Raw genomic sequence first — 27,763 nt, forward strand, 5'->3', positions numbered from 1 at the left:
TCACGCTGTGGAAAAGCTTCACGGACTGGGCGAGGCGACCACACCTGACGGCCAGACTCGCACCGCACTTGGAGGCTGCAGGAGCTGTCCCTGAAACCCAGAGGATCCCTATAATTCCACGCAGGGCCACTCTACCTTGAGACTTCGCCCACCCTGCAAACGTTTTTACCGTAGCTCAACCTCACGATGGCGCCTGAAGACGAACACGAAGTATGCGAACGAAAATGCCGGCTGTCCTTGTCCGCTTAGACCATTGCTGACACCGCTCCCTCCTCACAGGGCGCCTCCGCAAAGGAGATCCTCATCGAGGCCTGCCGGCGCAACAACGTCGAGCTGATGCAGGAGACGCTCGAGGGCAAGAGTGAGAAGGAGGTCGCGGACCTGCTGAACAACACAACAACCGTCATGGGCAACCACCTATACCACGAGGCCGCTGCCCAGGGAAACTGTACGCAGCCACCCACCCCCCTTTAACCCCCTCTCCTGAACACCAACCAGCCCTACCGCCTCCTCTACGATCCCATTTGTCCTGGAAGCTAACCACCCACTCCTTGCCCTCCCGCAGACGAGATCATCGACTTCCTCCTCGACCAGGACAACTTCGAGTGCGACCCCACAAACCGGCGGGAGGGCGACACGCCGCTGCACTCGGCGGTGCGGTGGATCAACAGCGAGCCCGAGGCGCAGCGCGAGTTCGGCAACGCCCTGGTCGACATGATGCTCGAGGCCGGGTCCAACCCGCGCGCCAAGAACAAGGGCGGCCTGACCGCCTTCCAGCTCGTCGACCCGCGCAACACGGGCCTGCGCGACCTGATACAGAAGCACGAGTACGCCGCGCTCAACAAGGGCGACTTTGTCCAGAGCTCCAACTCGGGCGCGGACGGGGTCATCAGCGCGCCCATGCTGGACGCGGACAGCGACGACGACGCCGAGTTCAGCGGGAGCGACGACGAGGAGAGGGCCGAGTGGGAGCGGAGGAGGAAGCAGAAGGCCGCCAAGAAGGGCTGATCGGTGCTGGGTGTGGCCTGTGGACTAGGCGGGCGTGCGCATTACAGTTTCACGGCTGTGCTCATGGGAAATGTGCTGAGCGGGCTGTGGCGTGGTCACCCAATTTTAGAAGGCACACGGGGGGTCATGGAGGGTAAATACAGCAAAAGGCGTTTAGTGCAGAGAATTGCATGTTCACGGTATTCACACATCTCCACTGTGTGCTGAAGGATTGCACTGAAATGTCAGAGGACCCAGTCCAGTGCCATTGCCGTGTCTCCCAGCTTCGACAGCCCGCTCTCCGTCCCTTGGGCCTCAACAGCTTATCCCATAGGTCTGCTCCCACCAAAACTTAGTCGTCAGGCCGCTCATAAGCTAAATCCTTCATCTGGAGCTTGTCTGCCGTTTGCTCGAACTTCCTCTCAACATTGTGCAATAGTCGGACTGTTTCATGTAGACTCGCAGCGTGAAGATCGTACAAAGTTAGACCAGTGTATATACTTGTGGCGCGAAGCACAGGAGTCCAAGAAGGATGTGTAAATGAGTATGAAATCTGACGAAATGCTATTGACATGCTCTAACAGGGTATATAATATGCTTCAGAAAAGTCGGCCCAGGGGAATGAAAAGGCCCACCAGCTCAAATAATGCAGGGAGAGGGATCTCTCAGAGTCCTCTCCAGATGCTCGATACCTCTTCATTTGTGACTCGTCGCTCCGTCCACCGGCTCTCACAACAGAGCGTTCACTGCCAGAGACACAACAACCGCAACAAACACCCTGCCCAAGAAGTTGCCACCCGCGCCACGACCAGCCGCGCCGCCCTGCGCCTCGATGAACGAGACATTCCTCGCCGCCTGCAGGATATCCTCCGACATGTCCCCGGACGCGGCCCACTGGCTGATCTGGGAGCCAAACGTCCGCAGGATGTCGGTGCTCCTGCCGGCGGGGCAGAAGGTGACGCCCCAGCCGCCGCCCCCCGGGATGACAAAGGTGGAGGCGCCATCGTCGTATGGGAAGCTGTAGGCGTCCGGGCACACGCGCTTGGCGTGGCGCGCGTACAGGCTACGCGGGCACTTCTCCGGGTCGTTGTACTCGCCGTCGCAGCAGTCCTTGGCGCTGTTGGTCTTCTTGCACGAGCTCAGGCACGGGTCGAACACGGGCCGCGGCGTGCTGTCGTCCGGGTAGGGGTAGACGCCCTCGCCCGGCTTGGGCGGGTCGAGGATCTGGAGGTTCCAGGGGCACCAGTGGCCGACTTTCTCTGAGGTCTGCTTGGTCTCGTATGGCATGGGGTACGTCTCGTTGGTGAATTCCGTGCCCGTGCGGTTGGGTGGTGACAGGTAGCCTGCTGTTGCGATGCAGGCTGGGTTGACTAGGTTGGGAGGGGGCTGTTGGCCGTTGGGGTTGGCCTGGTACTCCATTGCCAGTGGCAGGTTATACCCATCGACGATGCTGATGTCGACGAAGTTCTGGTTGTTGCCTACTCCACCGGAGAGGAGGATCTCGGCTAATGTGGCTGGTGGGTTGCCCTGAAGGTCGTGTTAGTCGTAGATGATCCAGAAGGGCGCGAGATATTTCTCCTTTGTGACATGAATGCCCAGAATTGGGGTTGCGACTTACAGATGCTTGTGTGCAGTCCATCTGCCCACAGCTGCCAGTTGTGCATGTCAAGACGCCTTCTGATGGTGATGTGCAGTTTGTGCGCCCCCATATCCGCCCATACCAATCTGATCCAACCTCGAACGACCTGTTGGCGCCCGCTGCAAGCTCAAAGCCACCGGTTCCAGGGCCTGTCCCCGACGTTGTGTAAATACCCGGCCATATCGTGTCCGCACAGTTGTTGGTTATCAACAGAGGTACGGTATCTTGCCACAAAACCATCTTCACGATGATCTCCCCGGGTCAATGATGTGTGCGAGTGTGATATCCAAAAGTGTATACTCTCGCTGGCTCTCGAGGTAGATCTGTGGGGCGTGGAGCCAAGATCTTCGCGGTTGATATATGTGAGACGAGGAAATGATGTGCGGTATTGTAGCTGAGACTTGGAATAAGGTTCAGACGGAAGGGATATGTTTCGAAACAGATGCACGCAAGGTAGGATAAAGCTGGCAGGAGGCGTTTGTGAATTGCTGAGTCTTGTACAACAAGCACTCTTCTTGAATATGTAGATAGCCAAGCCTCCCGAGATCATCGACGTGCGTCAATGGCTTGATGGCCATTTAAGCTGCCGTCGTTCATCCCAGACGCGCGCAGGTACGCTGCCATGGTTCCGTATCCTCACGCTCTTACTGGCGGGATTGAGGGAGAGGCTTGTCTCTGCCATGGACCCTCCCTGGCGTTTGCCGCCAGGGTGGATGACGCATGAGCGGTTGGTTTTCAGGATTCCAAGTCAGCGTTCCCTTTGAAGGGCAGCATGGCCAGGGTCCCTCAGCGCCAGGGTTGGCTGATTGGAAGACTGAGCTGGACAGCGTTTCAGTGGGCTGAGCTGCAGGGGCCGCAACTTGGTTGGGAGTCTCTCGCTTGGCAGCCGCCGATCAAGCGCCAGAGCAGAAGGAGGATAGCCGATCCACTCCCGTGAAGACCCTGAGTTCCCGGCTGATGTCATCGAGCATGGCCTGGAATCAAGAGAGGCCATCACAACTTGCACGGACCGCTCATGCCACATATCCAGGAAATAATGAGGGGGTTGCTGGATAGGCTTTTAGTCCTACTTGATAGATGTATATAGAGTTATCCTGGTGGGTGAGGTGATTTGAGTTGTTAATTATGGGAATTATATGGGAGCCTAATGGGGTTGTATAAGCGCCATAATAGTAAGGTGATTTGAATTGGTATAAACATATATAGACTATGAGAATTACTAGCAGTGTCACTTCTTCGTTGGGGTGTTGCGAATTTCCTTCTACTTCCACTGTGTGTCTTTCGCTAGTTACGTATCGCAGTGACATATTGCAAATTCCCAGTTCCAATCCTCTGGCTCGGCTAACCGCCGCTTTCTCTCAGACTGATCTGAGTACAATTTTGTATCCAATTGTGTACTTATTGCCTCTAATGTAATAGGATACATAGGGCTACACATAACTGTGTACGCCAAACTAAGAGCCTGAAAACTCACTAAGTTTAATCATCACTCCAGAAGACGCAGTTTACTCAACTTGCGGACGAAGAGATGGCCCCATCTTTTTCGATTTCTTGACGCAAAATCCACTTCAACCCATCTGGAATCTCTGTACAACTGACTCCACCGGTCAAGCCGTCTCATTGGCCCTGCAGAAGGCTTATACAATGGGCACATGACCAAACCTTGAAGTTTACCTACCAGCCTGACTACATTGTAGGCCTGAAGGGAGTCTTTGGAGTTGTTGCAACGGTTCCTCTTGGGAACAAGATTACACTTGTTTCTGTACCCAGCGGCTACACCAAGGTCCCACTCGATCTCAACGCTTCCATGTACGGGGAGCGCATTACCTGTCCTATCTGAAGCAGAAAGTCACATCCTTGGGATCGAACCCGCAAGCAGTGACGGACATCAAGGTCATCTACAATGAGAATGGCATCCCCGATGGTTACAAGAAGGTGCAGAATCCGGATGAGGCAGACATTGATTTCAATAAGGGTGCAAAAGGCGCCTACGTCTGGGTCTGCTACAAAGCAGAGGATTATTCTCCCGGAACTGCGATTCTTGACATCGAAGCCGTTGAATCAACCGGATCCAACGAACAGCCTCCTCCTGGTTTTATCAAGGTTGATGGCGACCTCAATGCCGGCACCTCGGGTGACTATATATATATCTCGAAGTCAAAAAGCAAGGCGCCAATTGATTGAATAAATCGGAAGCAGCTGAATTGAGTTATAGGATGCGTGATTGAAAGAGTAAACCATGGTGCACAAAGACCATACGAGGACATAGCCCCAGCTCTTTTGATAGCGTTCTCTTCGCTCCTGCCCGAGGATTGCACTTGACGAACTGAGAATATGAGGACTTCGAGACCGATGGAGGAAACCGTTCGCTCATAGCTTTCCTTTGACGTTTATTCTCATTGACGTAGTTTCCTGATTTGACTTAATACAGTAACTTCTTAACATCCTTGAGTGAGTTTTGCTCCCATTCGTCATCAAATCCTCTAGCCCTCATGTCCTCCTCGACCTCCTCCACGTATCGTTTGGCCATTCCAGCGTGCCCGCCCCTGTATGCCGTCCATGCAGCCTGGATCAGCGGCGTCGCGCTCGTCAACATTGGCTCCTTCCTGTTGATTCTCATTGCCTTTTCCAGAACCTGCAGCGCCTTTAGTGACGCTTTGGTGTCGTAGTGGTTGAGCTGGTGATATTCTTCCGCCAGGTCTGAAAATTTTCGCCTTCGCTCGTCTGACGCCTCTCTTTTTCTTGACCCAGCAGAACACAATGAACAAGTACATTCGAAATTCCAGTTGTCTCTGAGCTCATTTTGGCGATGAAACCACCTCCAGTCTGGCCCCATTGGTATGTCTGGAAAATGCACGTCCGTTAGCGATATCTGGGTTTTATGGTGATTCTATTGTTGGGCACATTGATCCATACAGCTTATTGAAAGCTCTTCGCCAGGCTGAATGTCTTTTACCGTCCAAATTGTCTGCGATAGAGTCTTCGGCGACCACTTGGCTCGGCAGCTTGTGACGAGGTTATCAGCATCAGTGCCAGAAAATGTGTTTGGTGCTGCAGAGCTGCGGTTTATGCCCACTCACTTTGGAACACATGCATGGTTTATTCTCTGCAGTCCGAAGCGCAACCCGAGTTAGTGCTCTTGAATTTCGCCGAACCAGAAGTCTTGGAGCTACTGACCGAGACGCGAGGGAAGACGGCGCTGTAAGTCCCATTGCCAAGGTCAATCTGGAAACTATTATAGTTGGCAGCGTTCTCCGCCTGCGAACCTGTGAATCCATCGTGCTGAGCTAGACTCAGCAGCTGGTCGGGATCGGATAGTTGCGTTGCTGCCTGGTCGAAGAGATGGCTCCGCTGGGTTTCAGAAAGGACGTCGACATTTATATTCTGTTCCAACTTGAGCATTATAGGGCGGTCTATCATGATAATTGTCCCACGTGGGATCTTGCGAGTCGCAAATACTCCCATGCCCTTGCCCTTGGATTCTTTGACCTCGTAGAGGCGATCCTTGTCACGAATTTTATCGTCATCAGAATTTGGTCCGCGGCCTCCGACTCCTATGGCGCAGCCAGGCTCGTCGAAATCATGGCTCAAGGTAGCCAAGATTTCAGTGGCTTCTTGCTCCTCCGAGTGATGCGTGATGATGCTGATCCCTTGGCCAGACGGAACCAGTGCCTGTGTGTGCACGCACCAGGCTCCTTGGCAGTATGGTCGATGAGTCCAAGGGCTCCAGTCCTTAGGCTCAGACCAAAGCTGTGAGTCGAGGCTGTTAAGACGAGGGCACAGGCTTGCACCCAATAGGCCCAGACCGGACCCGCAGACGTCCCCAGTGCTGCCCGGGGCATGGTGCGAGAATAGATTGATCAGAGACATGAATCACAAATCTTGCTAATGTAGTGATATTTAGAAGAGTCCGAGGGGGTTGTGGGATTTATTCATGGCTGAACAGCCCTGGAGAAAAAGGATTCTGAGAAAAGTACATTGGAAAGTCAGGACACGAGGATGAGCTTAAGGCGAGCTATAAGGTTTGACAAGAACGCTATACGGTATTTGCTCAAGTTACAGCGCTCGGATGACGTTTGAGGAACCCAGAGGTCTCGAAACATGGGGGAGAGGAGCGTGCAGGAACCAATGAAACATTCTCGCTCTGACTGACAGCTGGTTGACAGTTTCAGAAGTGGCATCCATCGGGAAACCTAGACTAGCGTGTCTAACGTTAGTAGTCCAATTTCAACACAACTGGGCAGCTTAGGCCGAGACGCCAGGGACACTTGATCAAGCAGCGCCATGACTCTGTGCCTGAAAAAGCCTGCACAATTATGAGGGGAATTTTCTGGCAGACACCGTTGCCAAATCCAACGGCAAACTGGAAGCCGATATACCCTCCAGCTTACGAGACCATTTTAAGGGTGTAGAGCAGATCGGCGCCAATGGTGGTAAAACTTGCCCTGACGAGAAGGTATACTCGCAATAACCGGAACTTGGTGAACAAAAGCCCGCTGAGGACGACTAAGACAGCTTTTCGGATGTTGACTCTTTGAAAACTATGGAACATAGAGAGGGGTGACTTACATGCCGTGCCAATGAGTGGAATAACCTTGAATGCAACTTGGAGTGGGCAAGGTCTGTGAGGTCGGCTCACTAAGCCGTGCTTACGGCGTGTGTCAACCCCAATACACTACACTCATTTGCATTCCACACCGCCAAAACCACGCTAGTGACATTGCTGTGTTAACATATATCAAAGTTATATGCATATTATTATTTTAATAATATATGTATATATTTCTCAATAAACATTGCTTTAATTTAATTAAATTTAATATTAAATAATAAAGAGCATTTTTAGCTATTTAATGCTTTTTTATCTTAATTTTAAAGGCTTAATTATAAGGTAATATATATTAAAAGTATAATTTTAAGTAATATTATAATTAAACTTAATATATTTTAATTATAAGATTATAAATATAAATTTAATTTAATTAAATTTAATATAAAAGAAATAAAAGGTATTTTTAGCTATTAATTACTTTTTTTCTTAATTAATTTAAGCGTTTAATTATAATGTAATTTTAAATAATATTTATTATTCCCTTAAATATATAAAAATAATATTTTTTTAATTTTTTTAATAAAAATACTTTATTTATATTAAAAGTGTTTATTATTTATATGTTTTATATTTAAAAAATTAAGTTAATTACTCCTTAAGTAATTATTTTAAATTAAACTTATAACTTAAATTGCAATATAATTAAATCTTTAAAATTAATATGGAAAGAAAAATTAAATAGCTTGGAATGAGTCAGGGCTGGCGGCTGGGGCAAGGCGGTTGGGCCCGTGCAGGGCCCTGCAAGGGCCCCCTTATCGATAAGCCCCTCCTGCCCTACAGCTGCAGCCCAAAGGGCTCCTCCAGAGCCTTCCTTCCTTCCTTCCTCCTTTTTCCTTTTTAGGCCAGCATACTCTTTAAATCCACATAATTTGGTGCACATTTCGAGCCCTCGTGCCGTGAAGCCCAAGTGACGTCTCAGAATGCCCTTTATTGTTTAACATATCGTTTTAATGTTTTAAAATTAAAATGAAGTTGGTTGTATGTGCATGTAAAAAAGGTGTGCATTAACACGGCGGGGTTTTTTTTTTTTTTTGGCGGTGTGGAATGCAAATGAGTGTACTCTACTTCAGGACATGCAGCCATGCTTGCACAATTGTTGTTCATCAGAGCTCAGGTAAGGCTACTGAGTACTGTCTATTTCTGAGTCTCCGGAACAGAGGCAGCGCCGCTGAAGGAACGTCATCCATGCGACCATGAATCCTACTTAAGCAGTACTGAATCAATATGGACTAGGCATCCCGCAGGACGAATTAGATTAAACTATTATCGTACGTTGGGTCTAAAATATTATTGACCGTTGGTTCTCAGCTTTCTGTTGCCAACACCACATCCTCTCCAGACAACAAGCAACAAGTGTCCCTCTCAAGCCTCATCGTCTCCATTCCCGTGGCTTTTCATCATCGTCACCAGTCTTCAACCTTGTTTCTGCTTCTTTCAGCACGTCTAGTCCACTGAAACGAAACCAACCGGCCGTCGTCTTCAAGATGGCTTCACAACACCCAAACCTCCCCATGCCTGACTACTTCTCCAAATTCGCCAGCATCTACGTTCGCCAGACGGGTCAGTCCACGCTCAATATTCTTGCCGACGTCATCGTCGATAACGTCCAGACGTCCGCCCGCCCCATCGGCCCGGAATCGGTGGTGCACGACACGGCCGCGGGCCCGGGTATAGGCGCCGCGGCGCTCGTCGCCCGTCTCCCCAAGGAACAGCTGCCCAAGGAGGTGCTGGCCTCGGATAATGTCCCCATGATGGTGTCGGCTGCGGGCGAGTCCCTCGCCGCCTCTCCGCTTCCGCATGTCGATTGCAAGGAACTTGACTCCCAGGACCTGTCGTCGTTGCCTGACGATTACTTCACCCACTCAATCAACAACTTCAGCATCTTCACGTTTGTACGCCCAGCGGCCGCCGTCCGGGAGTCGTATCGCACCCTGCGACCCGGCGGCCTGGCCGTCGTCACCTGTTGGCGCCGCTTCGCGCCCGTGTTCGTCGTGCACGCCGCGCAAAAGAGGATCCGCCCGGACCTGCCGCTTATGCCTATGCCGAGCCCGGAGTTCTGCGAGGAGGGCGTGCTGCAGAGAGTGGTCGAGGAGGGCGGCTTCGCCAAGGACGGCATAACAGTGACCGACAAAGTCCTGGTCGTTGACGACGAGGAGAACATAGCTGGCCTTACTACGCTCATGTCGGGTCCCATGATGGCCAAGGCACGCGAGGGGTACACGGAGGAAGAGGAGGCCCGGTGGGTCGAGTCTGTCAAGGAGTCTGTGAAGGAGGAGGTACAGCAATTTGGCGGTATCAGGTTCGAAGCCTACATCCTCTTGGCAACTAAATAGAGCAGCTTCTACGCATGTGTTCTGGGAGCGGGAAAGGGAAGCAGAGCAGAGCCAATCCAGGTCCATTGTGTATTAGCCGGTATCTCGAATTGCAAGAGAAAAGAAATACAACGCGCCAGCACGACCAAAAGAAGTGCTCACGTGTTCTTATTTAGATGTGTCTTGCACGATAGCTACATTCAGTCTTCACTGGAAGTACATTTGGTCCTGTGTAGCTCTGGTCAGATTGACCTGACCACTGGAGATGGTGCATCCCTGCTTGTTCTGGCCTATTCCCTTCTCTTCCCACTCACGAGCCTGTGAGTGTTTCCTAAGTGACTGAGAACTTTGAGTCCTTGCGAAGTTTCTCGTCGTATATGTTCTGAGCCACGGAGTATACAACCAGAGCCATGAGACTTTGCTCTTCGATTTCGGCGGCTTACGACCTGTCCTAAGGCTGCCTCCATATATTGGTATCGCACCTGAATGTCGTGACCCGACCGCCTCTGAACTGCGAGTTCTGGGGTATCAAGTCTGGTGGTTAAGAAACAGACGAGGTTTTCTACAACGTTATGTCTTCTCGCTGGATCCTCCCAAGTGGTACAAGAAAACAACGCCGACCGTCGTATCATCTTTGGTCGTTCGGGAACTGTGTGCGCGTTGACCCACATCCACATTCATGTGATTGTGAGCCACTTCCAAAAGTGCGTGCCATGAGAGAAGGTGACCCCAAACTGCTTCCACATTCCAACGAGTGGTCGGTCTCAATAGTGCGGCGGCGTTGCTGAGTCAGAGGCGTCTTCGGTCAAGTGCGGTCGTATGTTACAGGAAAGATCAGCACTAAAGCGTTCAATAGAGTGTCTGTATCCTCAGTGACATCGGGAAAAGTCGGAGCAGTCGAACAAGACGTAAGTATTACAATGCCGGGTATGTGTCCTGTGTCGGCACTCTATCCTGCCAGACTGTCGATGTGCCCGAACGGCAATGTGGTGTTCGCGTAGGGATAACTGGCAAGACTTTGAAGAAGCTTCCCTTCAAGGTAACTGAGGACCAAAGTCTGCGAAGGCCTCCTAACTGAAAGAAACTTCGCGGGTTGCATTCTCCGTGATTGAAGCTCCTGTAAGTGTGTTGGGATTTCGCAAGGACTGAGCCTATTACGGCTGACGGTCTGCTTTGTTTGCCAAAATTGAATCGAAAAGCAGGTACGGACCATTCAGAGTGGTCTCTCTGTCGTACGAATGTGTCACCAAGTAAACCTCCCTTGCGGGCAAGGCTTCTCCGCTGTCTCAGACACCCGGGGGCTGAAGTAGCTATCTCACATGTCAAGAGAGGCCTCGGAAACTGGCCTCAGCCTCAGCGAGCTTGCAAAGCCGTCGTCAACCGCCCTAGGTGTCTGCGGATGTCGCTTCTCGAGTGTCATCACAAGGACCCTCATTCTGCTCATTAGGCGTTGTCAGAGGCTGGCGTTTGCAAATCTTTGTATTTCTGATTCAAGAATCTTCGCAACTATCAGTTGTGTCTCAGATCCTTTGTCCCTCGTTCGACTCCTCTACTAACCTCATTGTTGACCAACTGTCACGATGCCCACTACGATGGCCCACTATATAAACGCCGCAGCTTCGCCTGAGGCTCCCAGATCTCTAGCTTTCCTCTCTTCGCGCAATAACAAGTGATAACTAGGACTTCCTAGCAGCATAGTAACACCAACGTTTACACCGCACGCATATCGAGGGTATCCTCGTTTGGTCAGCCTTCCCCGACCTGTAACGATCAGAGATGGCGAGCCTTCCTCAGGGTTGGTATCGAGCACAGCAAAAAGGTATCTTCCAAAGTTGTAAGTTTTCCGATTTCCTTTAGGAAATTTGCCCAGTAACCAGAGATGTTCGAAAAAGCCCAAGTGCTGTAGTATTCAGGAAGACCGCTCCCGAAAGAGACCTTATCCTTTCTAACTGTTTGTTGTTTCTCTAGTAACTCCGACATGATTCTATCAAGATTCTGTGGGCTGGCCGTTCTTACAGCTATGACCATTCCCGTCGTTTCGGCAGTGCCTCTGGGAAGAGGTGTCGTTGCAATGGCATGGGCATTCGGAATAATGGGTAATGTACCGAGTGTGTACTTTCTGGCAAACAAACCTGTGCCTTCCAGGGTGGATGATGGCGCCGAGTGGACCCTTTGGAAGATCGCAAGAGGCTGGTCAGACAGCCCCATTCCCCCCAACCCCGGTCCGTCCCAGTTCGCTGATGCCAATTCACAGGGGTCTGACTTTCGGGCCGGTCTTTGCGGTCGTGCTTGTCGTCCTCCTCAGAGCCGGAGTCCCCAGGCAGAAGCGGATGGCATTCGTAGCCCTGGTATTCGCGATGTCCCTCGCGGTCATGCTTTTACTCAACAACGTCTTGAGGGACGAGACGTGGAGCGTCCTCGACATGCTCGCACTGAGCATTTCCTTCTGTGGGGTGACCGCATACATAGTCACCAGCGAGCCCAGGGGCAGGATCGCACGTGGTGGAGACCCTGGCTTGGAAGGCAGTGGTTCTCGGCGTCTACAACCTAATGTGACGTTAAATCAAGCCGTCAATCCTTCTCACATACCCAGAGCCGAACTCGAGGCGGATGGCAACTCCGAGGTTGTGCAGTCGTCTATTCCGAGCGGTGAACAACTAGTCATCGGCGACGGAGAGTCACGCGCATGATGGTATCAGAACCGAAATATGAGGCTCTCTGTGATAGATACGAGCGCGCCGGGGCGATATTTGAGGGTAATCATGTCTCATTCAACTGTGGCAAAGGTTCGTAATGGCTTTGAGAAGAATTTGTGTGCCGCGTTTTACACTACATAGTCCAAACGTCTTCAGACTTTTAATCTATAATATTCTCACTATTCCAAGCGTGTTTGTGTCGAAGGACTGAGTGCAACTTGACTTTATCTCTACGCTAGTTGCAATGGGCGTAGCAGAATCTATGTATGTAACAAGGAAGCGCCGTCATGATCAGCGAGCAGGCCCCGGTTCACAGCCAATGAATTACGACTCCGGCAGGATTATGGAAGTAACCGACCTCAACATGGGAAATGTTTTCTGGAGCAGTGGTCATTCTACAGCGTCCCTGGAAGTCACGCTAGCTTCCGTCATGCTATTTTTCAGTAGGATAACCCCATCAGAGGGTGATACGTGTGGGTAGAGGAGCGTTAGAGGAGCGTCACAGTGGGGACAGGAAACCAGGATGCAAACGCACCCACGTCCATGGTTCAAGGCTCGTGAAGCAAACCCATGGTGGAGGGCGAGGAAATTGGTCTAGTCTGGGAAGTCATAACAGAGCTAACACTCACCAATTGTTGGTATTCTGTCTTGTGTCTTTCTACGCTCAACCGGGACTGGGTTAATGTCCATGATCCCAGTCTTTCCCCTTTCGAAACGGTTGCATATCGGGCTGACTCGGTCTGGCACTACACTCGAGAGCTTTACAGTTGCCGAAGACACCAAGCAAGTAGGACTGCCCATCGAGGTGACATTGTTTTCTAATGCAATGTCGATGACATTGTGTTATCGGGCATGGTAGTTCGGACCTGCTTGGGTCCTGGCTACAAAATGTAGGCAAGAGATATCTCCCGGTTCAGAGGCCCATCATAACCTATCGCCCCTACTTCTCCAACGTATAGTTGCATCCTCCTGGTCTTTCTTAGTTGGGAAGTCAAGCGGGTTGTATACATCCGAAGCTCTCCCGTCACCCATCTACTCAGGAGGTGGCATCCGCCTCTCCCAGAGGTCGCGATATATGCCTGTGTAACGAATCGGTTCCTCCGGGTCGACACGGTGCGTATTGGTCCCGTCTGGAATGATAGGTAGCGGTGAGGCAGAGGTTGGCGTGTCCAGCAACAGGAAATCGAGCAGGGCCTTCTTCTGCGCGTCCGTGAGCAGGCAGATCCGGTATGTGACCTCGTCATGGTCGGGATGGAGATATACGGCGTCCAAGGCGGGGGCCTCGGCGTGGTCGAACAGCACCACACCCCCGAGCACCCTGTTCTCGGCCCAGTAACCAGCTACGTCCGCAACGCCGTTTGGGTACTGGGCATGGTCACAGTACCAGTCATGACAGAAGAGTGTGGCAGGTGGCCCCTCGGGGCGAAAGCGCCACCACGTCGCCGAGCGTCTGCTCTCGTCGTCCCGGGGTGGGGCCCAGGCATGCACCGCCCGCGTGGTCGACGTGGGTGAGGACAGATCCGGGTTGTTCTGGTACAGCAGCACTGCGACCTGGTGCACTGCGACAGCGGCGATCTCAATCAGCGGCGTGCGGAAGGCCCTGGAACCGGGAGAGGAGGCCTGAAAGGCTAACAGGAGCTTATGTTGCGTGTTAGTGATTATGCAGTGGTGAGGGGTCTTTGGGTTTGGGTGGATGATGGGCAGATCGCTCACTGAGTTGTCGAACTGCAGATCCTGAAGATCAAATTCCTCGCGAAATCGGCGAACCGTGTCTAGGGTGCCCGATTTAAGATGTGTATGGTGATAAGCTGGGTGCTCGGGAGACAGAAGGTTGCCATAGACGCCGTCTAGGACTTCTGGGAGGGGCAGGCCATCAACAATCTGGGCGAATGTGGTCTCGGCTATCTCGGTGGATAGGATCTTGCAGATGGCACGTGCGACGGCGTCTCGATGGGGCTCGTCGAGAATCTCTATGCTGGATTTACGGATCTCCATGGTGTTGTGGCCCTAAGAGGCAGGCAAGGATTACGAGGCAAAGGGCGTTGCTAAGTGACTGGAAGTTCAGTCCAGCAGCTGGACAGGAAGAAGACTACAAGAGCCAGATATGTCGGGTCAAGAAGCCCAATTCAGCATCGTAGGGCTGGCGCCGGACGATCGACATCACACGTCAAGTGGCATCCGGTTGGTTTAAGTAGGGCTCGGTTGGTTGTACAAGTGGCCATGAAAAAAAGTAGCTTGTCCCAACTGACCTGGCAGTCGGCTTAAACACATCCAGTCAACAGGCGACCGGCCCACATCCTCTATACCATCATAGCAGCAGCAAGCATTCTTCTCGCCGAGAGACAGGAACATTACACATGTCCGAATTCTGCAGGTGATTCATTTGCACTTCAGCATACAAATAGTAATTCCTGCACACTGTTCTGGTCCTTTGATGCTCAGAACCGTTCCTTGGCGTCGCATATTTCTATGCAAGGCTTCGCTCCAGCAACGGGCTGAAAGGTGACACTGAATACGTTATTCGGACTCCAGAGGGAATTCGATGTTTTTGGATATCAGATGGAGGGTTCAATGCACACCCCGGCATCATATAGAGTTACTCTGTCCTCACAGCCTAATTGTTACAACACCAGATACGAGTAAGAGGTCATGAAAAGATGTGGTTAATATCCAATAGCATCTGTCCATTACAACCCAGACCATACGTTGTGTAGATAGACAATACAGGACATTCTTACAGACGTCGTGCGCGTCTCAGCCCCAGACTTCGCAGAAACCGTGCCGGGAGTCACATTGCCGCCAGCATCGTCAGCATCGCCAGCATTGCGATCGCCTACGTCTTTGTAAACTATAACTTCCAACTTAGACCGCAACAGCCCGAGACCTCCTTACACGATTGAACAAATCCTCCTGGGGAGCCTGACGCGAAGTTGGACCTAATTTACTAGAGTCACTACCCAATCGCTAGTTAGTACAATAATACCTGTACTAAATCCACAGAGGTAGAAGATAGAGACATTGAAGACTACGTCTCCCTACTAGCCTGAGACAAAAGGTAATCTCTGATCAAATTTTACGATACCTCCACTCAGGCTTTGCACCAGACAACATACTCTCAGACCCGGGCAAGGCAGACGTAATTTATAGTCAATGATGGGCCAGTCCCTAGTAGTGACAAGCTCTACCAATGAGCCGGCCATTCCCAAACAACCATAGACAAAACCACGTGCGAGTCTCCCGAGCAGGATCCATGCAAACGTTGGTTGTCTTGCCAGAATTAAGGCACGCCCGGCATCTGCATCTGGTGTCATGGTTCGATTCACACACCTTCGTATTTTATGGCAACACCAGGAACGCTGTGAGCTTCTTCATCATTTCAATGCTCCTTACTACAAGATTAGACTAATCATCTAATGCATTAGCCGCTGCTATAAACGTCCCCACCTATCGCTTTCCGCCGCACTCTGCTCTCTTGATTTTCGTATGTAAGTGGTGGTCATGCCTGCGGTCGTGGTATCAATCGCCTCAGCCAGTGGGAGGGCCATTCAAAAGCAGAAACCAAAATCGAATCCTCCCAATAACATTGACGACAGGGGAAAAATCCACATTCCAGATGTTTCGCCATTTCCCTCGCCAGATTTCGGGGAACTCGTCACTAAGTGAGTCCCATGGTATCGTCCCTTCTATCTGAACCTCGCCCTGCAACGGCCCATAACCTCACCCTGGCAGACCAGCTCGGCGCTGAACTCCGAACCGTCCAGAGTGAGGTAGATGTCAAAGTACACGCGGTAAAACGTGCCTTGCGGCGTATCCATGCGCTCGAAGTCCTTCTCGAGGTTCTTGCGCGAGAGATCCGAGGTGAGTGTGACGACTTCCTTGATGCCTGTAGAAGAAAAAGAGTTAGTATCGTATGCGCCGTGATTATCTGCTTGGCAAGAGCACGAGGAGACTTACGGGGATCCTTAGTGTACTCCGGACAAACGTCATCGTCACACGCATACAGGATGTCTTCGTACATGAGCGTCGCCCCGGGTGCAACTTGGCGGAAGAAGGAAACCTTGACGGGCTCTCCAATCTTGACCTTCTGACCCTTCTGCACGAAAATCTGCCGCGTGAATTTGCATCGATCCTTGCCGTCAAGCGACGGCACACGGTATGCCTCTGGGTGGTAACCCTCCTTGAATGGCTGCAGGGTTGCCATGAGGTAGTGTCTCCGTGCAATACGGTGAGTGATGACACGCTCCGTGATACCCGCAGTGACGGCGCCCTTGACGATGGCCGCAACGGAGTCCATGGGCCGTACGACCTTGGACTGGAATTGCGGGGGCACGTGTAGTTTGATTTGTTGAAAGAGGTACTCGGAGGCACCAAAACCACCGACAACCAAGATGTTCTGCAGTGCGCGGTTCTGCGCCTGGATCGCGATGATCTGGTTGCGCACAAGCTCGAGAATTCGGTTCACCACGGGCTCGAAGCACTGCAGGATCTCCTCGTTCGTGAATGTCATGTAACCCTCCTCGATGCCGGCCTCGGGGAACTCGGCCTCGATGCCCACATCCACGGCCCACTTTTGCCCGTTGTTGCGGAAATCTGCCTTGATCCGGTTCTCAAAGTCCATGATGCACTTGGCGTACACGCGGCCCGCGGTCTTGGATCCATCCGGTAGCTTCATCTTCCTGATCTTGGTCCTCAATATGTTGCTGAAGTTGCGGTTCAAGGCGGTCGAACCGCAAGAGTCACCAGATCCGGCGGTGCATTCGGCCACCGTGAAAGGGTTTTCATCTTCGACCTCGTACGCGATCAAATCGACGGTACCGCCACCACAGTCCACAATGAGCAGGGGCGTCGTGTACCTTGAGGTTGAGGAGACCGGTCTTTGCGCAGAAGAGCGCAGCGGCCTCGGGCTCGGATACCAGCGTCAGTCGGTTGTCGTTCTCGTCTCGGAGGAAGCCGGCCTGGATGGCAGCTGCTCTTGTTGCGGCCTTTCCGGCGTCATTCCAGATGGCAGGCACCGTCAGGTAGTAACGAATGTTGCGCTCCTCTCGGTTAAAGACTTCGCCCAGGGTCTTCTGCAGGGCTGCGCGCATGGCCTGGCGGAGCTTGAACAGGTAGTCTGCGGCGACATCGATCTCGGACTTTCCTGGTGGCAGAGGCGGCAGGTTGATGGGGTCAATATATGTGTTACCGGACAGCATCAGCTGCAGCTTGAACCATTCCACCTTTTGTACTCCTGGCTTCGGGTACCCTGTTGGGGCGAGGGCATCGGCGATATCGGGGCCCCAGCCGACAACTTTTTGGTACTGGTCGTAGTAGAGCACGGTGGGAATCTAGAGGGGGCGCGTCAGCTGCGAGGTAACTCGACGTAAGCACTCTGGCTCGTGGCCTACCTTTTGCTTGGTATAGGAACCGGCACCTGGCCATTCTGTGATGATGTCTTCTTTTGCCTCGTTATTTGTTGCGAATGCAAATGCGACACCGGAGAAAGTCGTGCCCTGGGAGGTTGGGTCAGCGGGACAAGGTCTGCGACATGTCCGTGGACGCCGGGCTCCGTCCTTACAAAATCAATGCCAACAATCAATTGCGCCTTGCTCCTGCTATTACCCTCGACCTCGGCAGCGGGCCTGGTGTATGTGGCGGTCGGGAGGTTCTGGCTCGGGGGAGGGCCGTAGCCTCCGGCACCGCCATTATAGCCTGGCGGGCCTCCGGCGACTGGCGGGCCGCCCTGCATTGGTGGAAGCTGAGGGGGATAACCGGCGACGGGTGGAGCTCCAGTATTGATGGGTGGAGGGCCACCGACCATCTGCGTGGGAGGAGTTCGGGCTTGTCCTGTATAGCGTAGGAGGCTCGGTGTCAGTCAGGAGAGTTAGGTTGATGGTAGTTGTGGTGGTGGTGGGGGCAGCTCGGTGTATGTACACGGATGACTGGGCAAGGTTGGGTTGGGTTTGGTTGGGTTGATGGGCGACGGGATTAATAAGTTGGGGGCTCGGGAGGGGGTCTGGAGGGGGTCTGGAGAGGGTCTGGAGAAGGCTGGAGGGGGAGGGGGAGGGGACGCGAGGGTGGGCGGAGGGGGAGGGGGACCCACCAGGATATCCAGCCGTGTAGCTCGGTGGCCGCTGCCCTTGGCCGGGGTGGTTCATCTGGGGCAGGGACTGCTGCGAGGAATTGGAGGCGATGGAGGGAGCTTGGCCGGCGGGTTGGACGTGGGATGGGGGAGTGCTGTTGTAGGTGGACGATTGGGACGAGCCCTGCGGCGGGGGGGTGCGACTCTGGCTCTGCGATAGGTCTGGCGACTGGATGCTGGCGCTCGATTTGCGTTTCGCAAAGCCAAGGTGTTTCAAGCGGGAATTCAGAGAGCTCATAAGGGAGGAGGAATGCAGGAACGATTTAAAGAGCGGCGGGGGGTGCTGTATTAAATCTTAAAAGGGACGAAACCCAAGGGTGGCACGATTCAGCCGCCCAGCCCAAAGACGGGAGTAGGATGGCGGAAGCGAGGAAGAAGGGGGGGGGGTAGGTGGGTGTGAGGGCGGGCAAGGACAGGCAGGACAGCGCAGGACAAGACAAGACAGGACAAGATAGGACCCAAAGGGAACGAACAGGGTCGGTAGGTAATAAGGCGACGGTAGGTAAGGTAGGTGGTAATATTGTCTGTCCTTGTTCGCTCAGGTTGGCTTAGGCTGCTGCTGCTGCTGCCGCTTCCGCTGCTGGGGCGGGGTTGGGTTGGGTTTTCGGTTTTGGATGTGGGTGGTGAGAGCGGGCGAGAGAATTGAGGGCGTAGGATTGGAGGGGGATGGGGAGAGAGCGAGTGAGAAATTAGCCAGATGCAGGACTGCTTCGCTGCGGGTGCGTTGCCGTTGCCGTTGCAGGTACAGTTGCAGTTGCTGATGCGGGTGCGGTACGGCTGGGCTGACTGCCGCGCCGTGCATGAGGCAGCTGCTTCAGGTTCTCGTGAATGTGCTGTCCGTCTCAGGACCGTGACTCTTGTCTGCCGGTGAACCTTATGGGGCGAGGACTTTTGGTGACTTCTGATGACTGTAGTCAGGCTCAGGCTCAGGCTCAGGCTCAGGCACAGGTCAAGGTTGCCGTCTTCGGTCACAGGGGTATGTATGGATGGCCCTGTCTGCACCCAAAGCAAAAAAAAAAGAGCACGTAGAATTTGGAAATAGAAAAAAAAAAGGAGCAGGCAAGGGCTGCGCAATGGAACAAGTCCTCGGATCCGCAACAAGGACGGGCTGTTGTCCGTCTTTCTTTGCGACGACTTTCCGCTTCCAGCAATGTTCCGGTATGTCGTACGGGTCGGCTTGAATTGTGTTGGCCCGGCCTGGTTGTTGGGTAGATGAAGACCTTGACTGCTTGCTTGGGTGACTTGCAATTGCGTGGGTGAGTGCGGGCGCTTGTGTGCGTCTGTCTGTCCGTCTTGTCTCTTTGGCCGGTGATGGAGATATTGGCAGTTCGTAGCTGGCCCGGCAGGATGGGGTGGATTGGGACTGGACTGGGATCGGAGACGGGGGACCTGAGACCGGGGACTGGGAGTGGACGACTGGAGTGGACGTGGGACGTAGGACTTTGTGTGTGAATAATGCCAACGACAAGGACTAAGCACCAACGAGCCGAGAGCTGAGTCCTACGGTCGGTCTGCCACCAACCGTCCGTACGAAGTACTGCTGTACTGTTCCGGGTCCCACTTGCTCGCAGCACGAGAGTTGCACTGCACCTGCTGTGTGGCTGAGGGAAAGGGACAAGACTTTTTATTTTGACTCCGCCGACATGGGCTTTATTAGGAATACCAGGACGACCAGGACGACCAGGACCACCCTCCAACCCAGCGCTAATACACGAGGAAAATGTTCTCTTCTCGTCTCCCGTCAGCAGCTGTCGAGACAGGGCTGAGCGATCTTGTCTGGGGCCTGAGTCCTACATAGTCTCAGCGTGCATGTTCTCCAGTAGCAGAAGTACACCACATGCAGGTAGGTGTGCTGCATGCTCGGCCGGGACCAGCCAGTCCTTGGGCGGCCAGCTAGGCCGGTGCGGTAGGGTTGCAACGGCGGTGCTAGGGCTGGGCTGCAGTGTAATGTGCAGTTGATTCCTGGTGACCCTGATGAAGGATGAAGGGGAAGATGGGGTCAAGGTTATGCTGCTGCAATTTGCCACGACGTGCTCCCCTCGCACCTGCTCACTTTCCTCGCTCCCTCGTGGTGAGATGACCTCGTGGATGGGACTGTTTCGAGGGCCAATTTCAGGGTGAGCAGCCAAACTCTGTTGGGCATGTGCAGGGTTGCAGTCCTACCGCCGGAAGGATTCTCTGGACTGGACTAATTATGAATCCTGCCATCAACCAGCAGGGCCCTCTCTCCTCTCTGAGATTCTGAGACACCGGGCCGGCCGTCCCTAGAGAGCATCTTTGGGGGCAAGAAGGATAGAACCACTGACCGAATCTCATTCAAATCAAGCTCAGTCGTGGCGGCCATCGACAGGACACAGCAGCGATCTACTGTCCCTAGTAAGCAGACCACCAAGCCGAGCGGGCTCTTGGGTGGGCTACGTCTGGATGCGGGCGGGTGACACAGCACCAACATCAACAAACAAAGGGCTGGTTGTTCAGCCTTGATCGACATTCGCCTCCCTCCTCCAGGGCCGCTTCTAACAGAACAAACAGATGGTCTAGATAGCCATTCTGACACGTTGCTCGGTACAGGGCAGGACCGCCAGTGCAGATAGACAGTGGAGGTGGCGGCCTTTTGGGGGCCAATATGCATCTAGAAGCATCCGAGACTGCTGCTGCATGGCCATGAAGGTATCATATCATTCATCCGTGCTCCGTGGCGTGTGAAATGTCGTCCCGACTTTGGACGGGCAGAGGCCGCGCTGACAACGCCCGAGGTCCGCATTCGATGGAACGTGGCCGCCTGGGCAGTCTGGCACTGGCTGGCTGGCAGGCAGGTGGCAGTTGCTGGGTCGATCATGGGCCCTCTCGATCTGAGATTTGACTCTTTTTCCCTTTGTCCACCCGCGCAAGCCATGCTGTATCGAGACTACAAATCTTCAGCCCAGTCTCAGTCTCCTCAGAAGCCACACCTCGTAATAACGCAGCGGTTGCCGTGAAAATGTTATTCACGAACGTCGTTCATGGCCATCCATGTACACAGCCTGCCAGCCAACGGGCGGTGAGAAGCCTTTCCGAACTTCAACCCGCGCGCCGAGCCGAGCGAACGAGCGCACGTTGAACGACCTACTAGATGACAGACTATGTGGGCTGGGTGGACTACCTAGTGTGTGTGGGCCGAGGACAAGGTAGACCTGTCAACTGGGATCGCCCGAGGGCCGTGCTCTGTCCTGCATGGCATCACAAGTAACCGATCCGACGTCCTGCCCATCCACACACAACAGAAACAGCTTCACCACCACCTATCAGCATCACCATCATCATCGTCATCACATGGAAAGCGAGCCGAATATAGCTCCTGCCGATCCGACACTGCGACTAGCAGCCCGTTCTATTTCCAAAAACCCTCAAGCACCAGCCCAAGCGAGCAACCCCAAACCCTCGCTGCCGTCCGGCAGTGCAACCGATGGGCGCCTGGCAGCGCAGGGGGCGGAGCTGCGGCTGAGCCATGTGGGCACAGCTGAGTCGGCCGGGGCAGGGATCTTGTGCTCCCACCACCGCGGCGCTTAAGCAAGCACGAGCGGCATTTTGGCCAGTCCCACCCTGAAGTAAGCAGGACGCGCAGGATCGCACAGGGAGAAGAAAAAATGAAGCCGCCGAGTCACGGCTGCGCATGTTCTCTGTGTGCCTGTGTCGCGTGGCATTGCAGCTATTCCCCGTGCGACCTCGACCATTAGCTGTCAGGCACTGGTCGTGTCTGACTGTAATTTGGAATTGAATCGACTGACGCCGTTGGATTGACCCCCGCGGCTATTGTCAGTGACTGAGCGTTCCGCTGATTGGTAGCTTGCCGCGAGATGCGCTTGGTGGCCGGCCACCGGTGCACAGCACGACTCCCATTTGCGCGTGTTCTCAACCTCGTACAATCTCTTACTTCTTTTCGTGTCCTCTCTCAAAGCCTGCCCCCATGTTACTGTCTGTAGTCAGCTTGGCTTCCCGACGACAATGTGCGATGCATGTTATTGGACTGCCGTGGGTAATAGTTTGGTAACATTTACTCGATCAAAGCTAGGGAACGACGGCGGGCTGCCTTCTGTAGGGAGATAGATATTCTGAGCTGGCTTGACTTATATCTTGCAACATGCATTATCGGATCTTAGGCAGCATTTTACAAAAGTCAAGCTCAGCTACTGAGCTTTAAATATATGTCCGTCCCAAAAGCCTCTGCGATGAATTGTCAAGCCTGTCAAACTACACATCCGAGCAGGCTCGAAAACCACAGCTCACTTATGGAAGCGCTGTGTCTGATTGACCGTGGAATATGTGTTTCCAGCCCTCATTCATGAGGTGCCCTTCAGTATGTTGTGTCTCTTTCTGATAAAGACATCTCCAGAACAGCACAGCATTCTGGTCTGGAGCTTCCGAGCAACGGCGGTCATCTTCTTGTCTTTACGCGGAACCGGTTATGTAAGCACTATCGATAGAGTCGGGCAGGGTGCCGTCATCGGCAACCACTCACAAAAAAGTTAATGTTCAGCAAAGCGATGCATTGAACGTGCCCCCTGTCAACGATTTGGACAATTCCTCGAGCGCAGTGCGCTCCAACCGTCGCTTGCCATGTCGCGCAGAGCAGTGCGTGGTTCCCCAATACCAATTGATCGTTCATTGTAGACTGATGTCTCGCAGGTTGCGAACGCCTCATGGGCTCGATCCCTCTGCCGGGCGAACAGCCGCGTCTCGGTTCAGAGCGTAATGAGTCAACGGCTCCCACGCACATCTTTCCACCAGCTTTCATACCGCCGCCTTACAAGGACGATACCCTCCGGCCGAGCGACCTTTTCACAAGCCCATGGCGCCGAATTCTCCTTTGCAGATATCCCCACCGAGAAGACAACGCCACAGACCCTGACCGAGAAGATTGTTCAGCGCCATGCTGTCGGTCTCCCGGAGGGAAAGCTCGTTCGGAGCGGCGACTATGTACAGATCGAGCCCTACCGGTGCATGTCCCACGACAACACATGGCCTATCGCGAAGAAGTTCATGTCCATGGGGGCCACCCGTGTCAAGGACCCGAGCCAGATGGTTTTCGCACTCGATCATGACGTGCAGAACAAGACCGAGTCCAACCTGAAGAAATATGAGCAGATTGAGACGTTTGCGAAGAAGCACGGCGTTGTTTTCTTCCCCGCCGGCTACTCGATCGGTCACCAGGTCATGGTGAGTGTGCCAATGGCTTGAAAAGCGGCTGCGGTGTGCTAATACCTCGTCAGGTTGAAGAGCTATTTGTCTGGCCGGGTACCTTGTGTGTGGCGTCAGATAGCCATAGCAATATGTACGGTGGTATCAGTGCTTTGGGAACCGCTTTGGTGAGGACAGATGCCGCATCAATTTGGGCGACCAAGAAGAGCTGGTTCCAAATTCCTCCCGTTGCGCAGGTAACTCTGACAGGGACATTGCCTCCAGGAGTTACCGGCAAAGACGTTATAGTTGCGCTCTGCGGGCTGTTCAACAGCGATGTGCTCAACCATGCGGTTGAGTTTACTGGCTCTGAGGAGACGATGGCCAGTATTTCGGTGGACAACAGACTCACAATCAGCAACATGTCAACTGAGTGGTCTGCGCTTTCTGCAATGGTGTGTCCCTGATCTTGAAACGATTGTGTATTGGAAATATTTTAACGTCACCCGCTGGATAGTTCCCGATAGACCGAACTCTAGAGCGCTGGCTGCGATACAAGGCTACAGAAGCAGCAATGCATGAAGACCGGACGACGAGGCAGCGAATTACGCACGAAAAGATTGACGAGCTCTACGCCAGCCCTGTCCATGCCGACCCCGGAGCGCATTACGCAAAGCAGCTATACCTTAACCTCTCTACCCTGTCGCCTTACATCTCAGGTCCGAACTCCGTCAAGATTTCGACTCCTCTTGGCGAGCTCGCGCCAAAGAAAATCAAGGTCAACAAGGCGTATATCGTGTCCTGCACCAACTCCAGAGCCTCTGATCTTGCTGCAGCCGCAAAGGTCTTCCAGGATGCTGCAAAGGCTAACGGCGGCAAGATCCCTAAAGTCGCAGACGGTGTCAACCTGTACATCGCAGCGGCTTCAGTTCGTGAGCAGGAGATCGCCGAAGACCAAGGCAACTGGCAGACTTTGCTCGAAGCCGGGGCTATCCCACTCCCAGCCTCGTGTGGGCCTTGTATCGGACTGGGGACTGGCCTTTTGGAGCCCGGCGAGGTCGGAATTTCCGCCTCGAACCGCAACTTCAAGGGGCGCATGGGCTCGCGAGATGCCCTCGCGTACCTTGCCAGTCCTGAAGTTGTAGCCGCCAGCGCTCTCAACGGCGTCATCTCGGGCACAGGCGAATATGAGGTTCCAGAAAACTACTCCGGCGTGGAATACGGATACGGTACTGGTCGACCTGCGACAACGGAAAGCGAGCTTAGCAATGCTCTGGAGCAGCTCGAGTCACTCATCGACCGGGTTGAGTCCTCGGTTGGTGATGACACTGCGAAGGCCACTACTCAGATCCTCCCGGGCTTCCCAGAGAAAATCACCGGCGAGATCGTGTTCTGCGATGCCGACAACCTCGACACTGACAACATCTACCCCGGCAAGTACACATACCAGGACGACATCACCAAAGAGGGCATGGCAGAAGTCTGCATGTCGAACTATGATCCGGATTTCGGGTCGGTCGCGAAGCCAAATGATATCCTCGTCTCAGGATTCAACTTTGGCTGCGGGTCCTCAAGAGAGCAAGCCGCGACGGCAATCCTGGCCAAGAGCATCCCGCTCGTCGTGGCGGGCAGCTTCGGAAACATCTTCTCGCGGAACAGCATCAACAACGCGCTCCTGGGCCTGGAGGTCCCGCGCCTCATCGAGCGACTCCGCGCCACTTTCACCCGCTCGGACAAGACGCCCACCCGACGGACGGGTTGGACGCTGACGTGGGATGTCGCCCAGAGCACCGTCGAGGTGCAGGAGGGCGAGAACGGTGACCGCTGGGAGGAGAAGGTCGGTGAGTTTGCGGCCAACTTGCAGGATATTGTTGCGAAGGGTGGCTTGACGGAGTGGACCAAGCACGAGATCTCACAGTCCGAGTCATAGATACCTTTCAAAACGGCGCGATGTTAAAACTCGGTACGAAACAATCTGTAGTATATAAAGAAATAGAAATACCTGCAATCTCGTGAGCCACGTCCGTCAACAACTTGAGCATGCCACAGCTGTACCGAGGTTGCTCATCAAGAAACAGATCGTGACAGATGGTGAGCAGTCAGGTATCTTCTTCTGGGGCAAATAACGAGAATAGACTGAACAAGCCAGTCTAGACAATCCCTGACTAGCAGACATAGAGATGAGCATGAGCAGTGATCACGAAATGTGCGGGACGTGATTGAGTTTCTTCAGGCATTGTTGATCGAAGCGGCTAGTCAAAGAAGACGTCGTATGTGCACACAATTCAAGAGGCTAAGGGTTAATTGAAAAGGCCCCAGAGGCGCCCATTGTGACGGCACGGCGCTTATATACTGCTGGGTGTACTTCCAAGGGATTGGAAATTACTGGTACTTTGGCCGAGCGGTCTATTATGCCAGCACTTAATAGATTCGTCTCACCCATGATGTAACTCAACTGGGTTCATGAGGGCTGATATGTAGGAGAAAAGTAGGGAAGAAAAATGGTGGAGGCTCAAAGAAGTAGTAGCATACGAGGTTCCAGATGAACAATCCATACACGTTCACTTAGAAATGGGTTGGAGCAGCGCAAAGAAAAGAGAGAAAGAGGACATTGCGTTTACATTTAGAGCGCGGGACAACGATATGCGCTTATGTCTGTCCTTTCCTATAGGTCTGAATTACTTCTAAACACAAACGACTTATAGAGCTAAGAAAAGGCGTCGACAAGAGTCAACTAAGAGCTTTGAATTGGCATGATCTGATCCTGAGGCTCCGTGTCCAATAGAATCGTCACTCGGTGCAACGTCCAAATTGAGGCCGACGTTCTCTCCGGATCGTCCCCTACACTGCACGAACAAGACTAGCGCACAGCTCAGATTGACTTTGCTTGGGCCCTCGCTTCCTGGCCTGCTACATTCGTTTCCGAAACAACTAGGTTATCTGTGGCTGGATGTGTAAAGCTTTCATACCGAGTATTGTGACACCATGTCAAGCGGTTGTGAACACGAATCGATCTCGAGTCTGGGGCTTTGCTGCCACAAGTTGTCCTTCTGCCTATCTGTGCTCTGTGGGACGAGACCTCTCAAGTCTTATGAAGAGTATGAACTTTTCAATTCACAGCTTGGGAGGACTGGCCCCAATATCCCGGGGCTTAATTATCTAGGTACATATGGATCGCATATTTGAACCAAGATCGTCTCAAGTCAGGGCCGAAGGATAACTTGCTGTGGTGCTATTTTCCTTGTACGACACAGTAACATAACGTCTATAGACTTCTGATGGAATTTCTAGAGCCACTGTCATTTGGTAGTATTGTTTTCTACTGAGAGAATTTTATTTGTTTTGTGTCTTTCCTCAAAGACAATTTGTTCAAGGGCGCATGTCAAGAACAGCAGCTGTGCCTTACGTTATAAGTAATAGGTCCCTCGTTGCCTTGGAATAGTTTGATCGGTCTCAACCATGTGGTGCTTTTTGACCATGAGCTTAATTACGCACCTGCACTGAGACGGTACTGGCAATTCCGCAATCATACATTGGAGTGAATGCACGCAATAAAGAGTCTCACATCGTCTTCTTGTCAAACCACCCTCAAATGAGCCTCAGGTCACACACCCAAAGACAAAGTGGTAAGACAATTGTCCCCGTCCCCGCCTCGCACGATTGGGTTGACTAGGATCACAGCTACTAAGAGGAACAAAGGAGTTGGAACCACGGCAGCACGCTCCGGTTGGCGGAGGATGTCCAGCACTCAAGCGAGTCTTGCAGTAAACTCTGGACCCTCCTTACATTTGGGTGCAAGACGATAGGACAGATTATAAGCCTGGTGGCAAGAAGCTCTTTCATTTTCAAAAAGCTCAGATATCAAAATGATGGATGTTACGAGAAAGTGCGTGAGACCCTCAAAAGGGACAAGAATCCTTGACCTGGTACCTTCACCCAGCTTGATGAAGTATACTTAGCCGCAATCATTTGCCCTGGTGGGAACTCGACAACTCCCCAAGGAAGGCTTTAATGACAAATGTGTACCGGGAATGCGACACTCGATTTAATTTCTTGAGAAAATCAACTCCCCTCAACACCGAACCTCGCGCCATTCTTGCATGCCAAGGCTTGACATAGTCTTGGAAGATGCCTTGTGTTGGCCGGTTTTGGCGTCGGGGAGGACGCCCATCATTTGCACAAGACAATTGAAGCCCGGTCATAGAGATGAGGATTGTCGCTTTTTTGTCGAGCTGCATG

At 52.9% G+C, this 27,763-nt stretch overlaps 8 protein-coding genes across 8 annotated transcripts; 4 read left to right on the plus strand and 4 right to left on the minus strand.

The window, feature by feature from the left end:
- Positions 1 to 186: 186 nt before the first annotated feature.
- INS49_001621 (uncharacterized protein) lies at positions 187 to 1,008 on the plus strand (the record flags this gene model as incomplete). The annotated part of the gene is made up of 3 exons (XM_043162446.1): positions 187 to 210; positions 280 to 448; positions 566 to 1,008. The coding sequence occupies 3 exons, from the start codon at positions 187 to 189 to the stop codon at positions 1,006 to 1,008; spliced, it is 636 nt and encodes a 211-aa protein (XP_043030952.1).
- A 708-nt stretch (positions 1,009 to 1,716) lies between these two features.
- INS49_001622 (uncharacterized protein) lies at positions 1,717 to 2,866 on the minus strand (the record flags this gene model as incomplete). Its single annotated transcript, XM_043162447.1, has 2 exons — positions 1,717 to 2,514; positions 2,606 to 2,866. The coding sequence occupies 2 exons, from the start codon at positions 2,864 to 2,866 to the stop codon at positions 1,717 to 1,719; spliced, it is 1,059 nt and encodes a 352-aa protein (XP_043030953.1).
- Positions 2,867 to 5,048: 2,182 nt separating this feature from the next.
- On the minus strand, positions 5,049 to 6,496 carry INS49_001623 (uncharacterized protein; the record flags this gene model as incomplete). Its single annotated transcript, XM_043162448.1, has 3 exons — positions 5,049 to 5,470; positions 5,583 to 5,631; positions 5,804 to 6,496. The coding sequence occupies 3 exons, from the start codon at positions 6,494 to 6,496 to the stop codon at positions 5,049 to 5,051; spliced, it is 1,164 nt and encodes a 387-aa protein (XP_043030954.1).
- A 2,253-nt stretch (positions 6,497 to 8,749) lies between these two features.
- On the plus strand, positions 8,750 to 9,571 carry INS49_001624 (uncharacterized protein; the record flags this gene model as incomplete). The annotated part of the gene is made up of 1 exon (XM_043162449.1): positions 8,750 to 9,571. One exon carries the CDS (start codon positions 8,750 to 8,752, stop codon positions 9,569 to 9,571), a length of 822 nt encoding a protein of 273 aa, XP_043030955.1.
- Positions 9,572 to 11,621: 2,050 nt separating this feature from the next.
- On the plus strand, positions 11,622 to 12,240 carry INS49_001625 (uncharacterized protein; the record flags this gene model as incomplete). The annotated part of the gene is made up of 2 exons (XM_043162450.1): positions 11,622 to 11,743; positions 11,805 to 12,240. The coding sequence occupies 2 exons, from the start codon at positions 11,622 to 11,624 to the stop codon at positions 12,238 to 12,240; spliced, it is 558 nt and encodes a 185-aa protein (XP_043030956.1).
- A 1,038-nt stretch (positions 12,241 to 13,278) lies between these two features.
- Positions 13,279 to 14,241, minus strand: INS49_001626 (uncharacterized protein; the record flags this gene model as incomplete). Its single annotated transcript, XM_043162451.1, has 1 exon — positions 13,279 to 14,241. The coding sequence occupies one exon, from the start codon at positions 14,239 to 14,241 to the stop codon at positions 13,279 to 13,281; it is 963 nt and encodes a 320-aa protein (XP_043030957.1).
- A 1,688-nt stretch (positions 14,242 to 15,929) lies between these two features.
- INS49_001627 (uncharacterized protein) lies at positions 15,930 to 18,605 on the minus strand (the record flags this gene model as incomplete). Its single annotated transcript, XM_043162452.1, has 6 exons — positions 15,930 to 16,129; positions 16,201 to 17,035; positions 17,100 to 17,573; positions 17,634 to 17,738; positions 17,804 to 18,072; positions 18,329 to 18,605. 6 exons carry the CDS (start codon positions 18,603 to 18,605, stop codon positions 15,930 to 15,932), a joined length of 2,160 nt encoding a protein of 719 aa, XP_043030958.1.
- A 4,493-nt stretch (positions 18,606 to 23,098) lies between these two features.
- INS49_001628 (uncharacterized protein) lies at positions 23,099 to 25,454 on the plus strand (the record flags this gene model as incomplete). Its single annotated transcript, XM_043162453.1, has 3 exons — positions 23,099 to 23,563; positions 23,617 to 23,979; positions 24,042 to 25,454. The coding sequence occupies 3 exons, from the start codon at positions 23,099 to 23,101 to the stop codon at positions 25,452 to 25,454; spliced, it is 2,241 nt and encodes a 746-aa protein (XP_043030959.1).
- Positions 25,455 to 27,763: the final 2,309 nt, after the last annotated feature.

This window comes from Diaporthe citri, assembly GCF_014595645.1.
Source record: "Diaporthe citri strain NFHF-8-4 chromosome Unknown scaffold_1, whole genome shotgun sequence".
Lineage (NCBI taxonomy): Eukaryota > Fungi > Ascomycota > Sordariomycetes > Diaporthales > Diaporthaceae > Diaporthe > Diaporthe citri.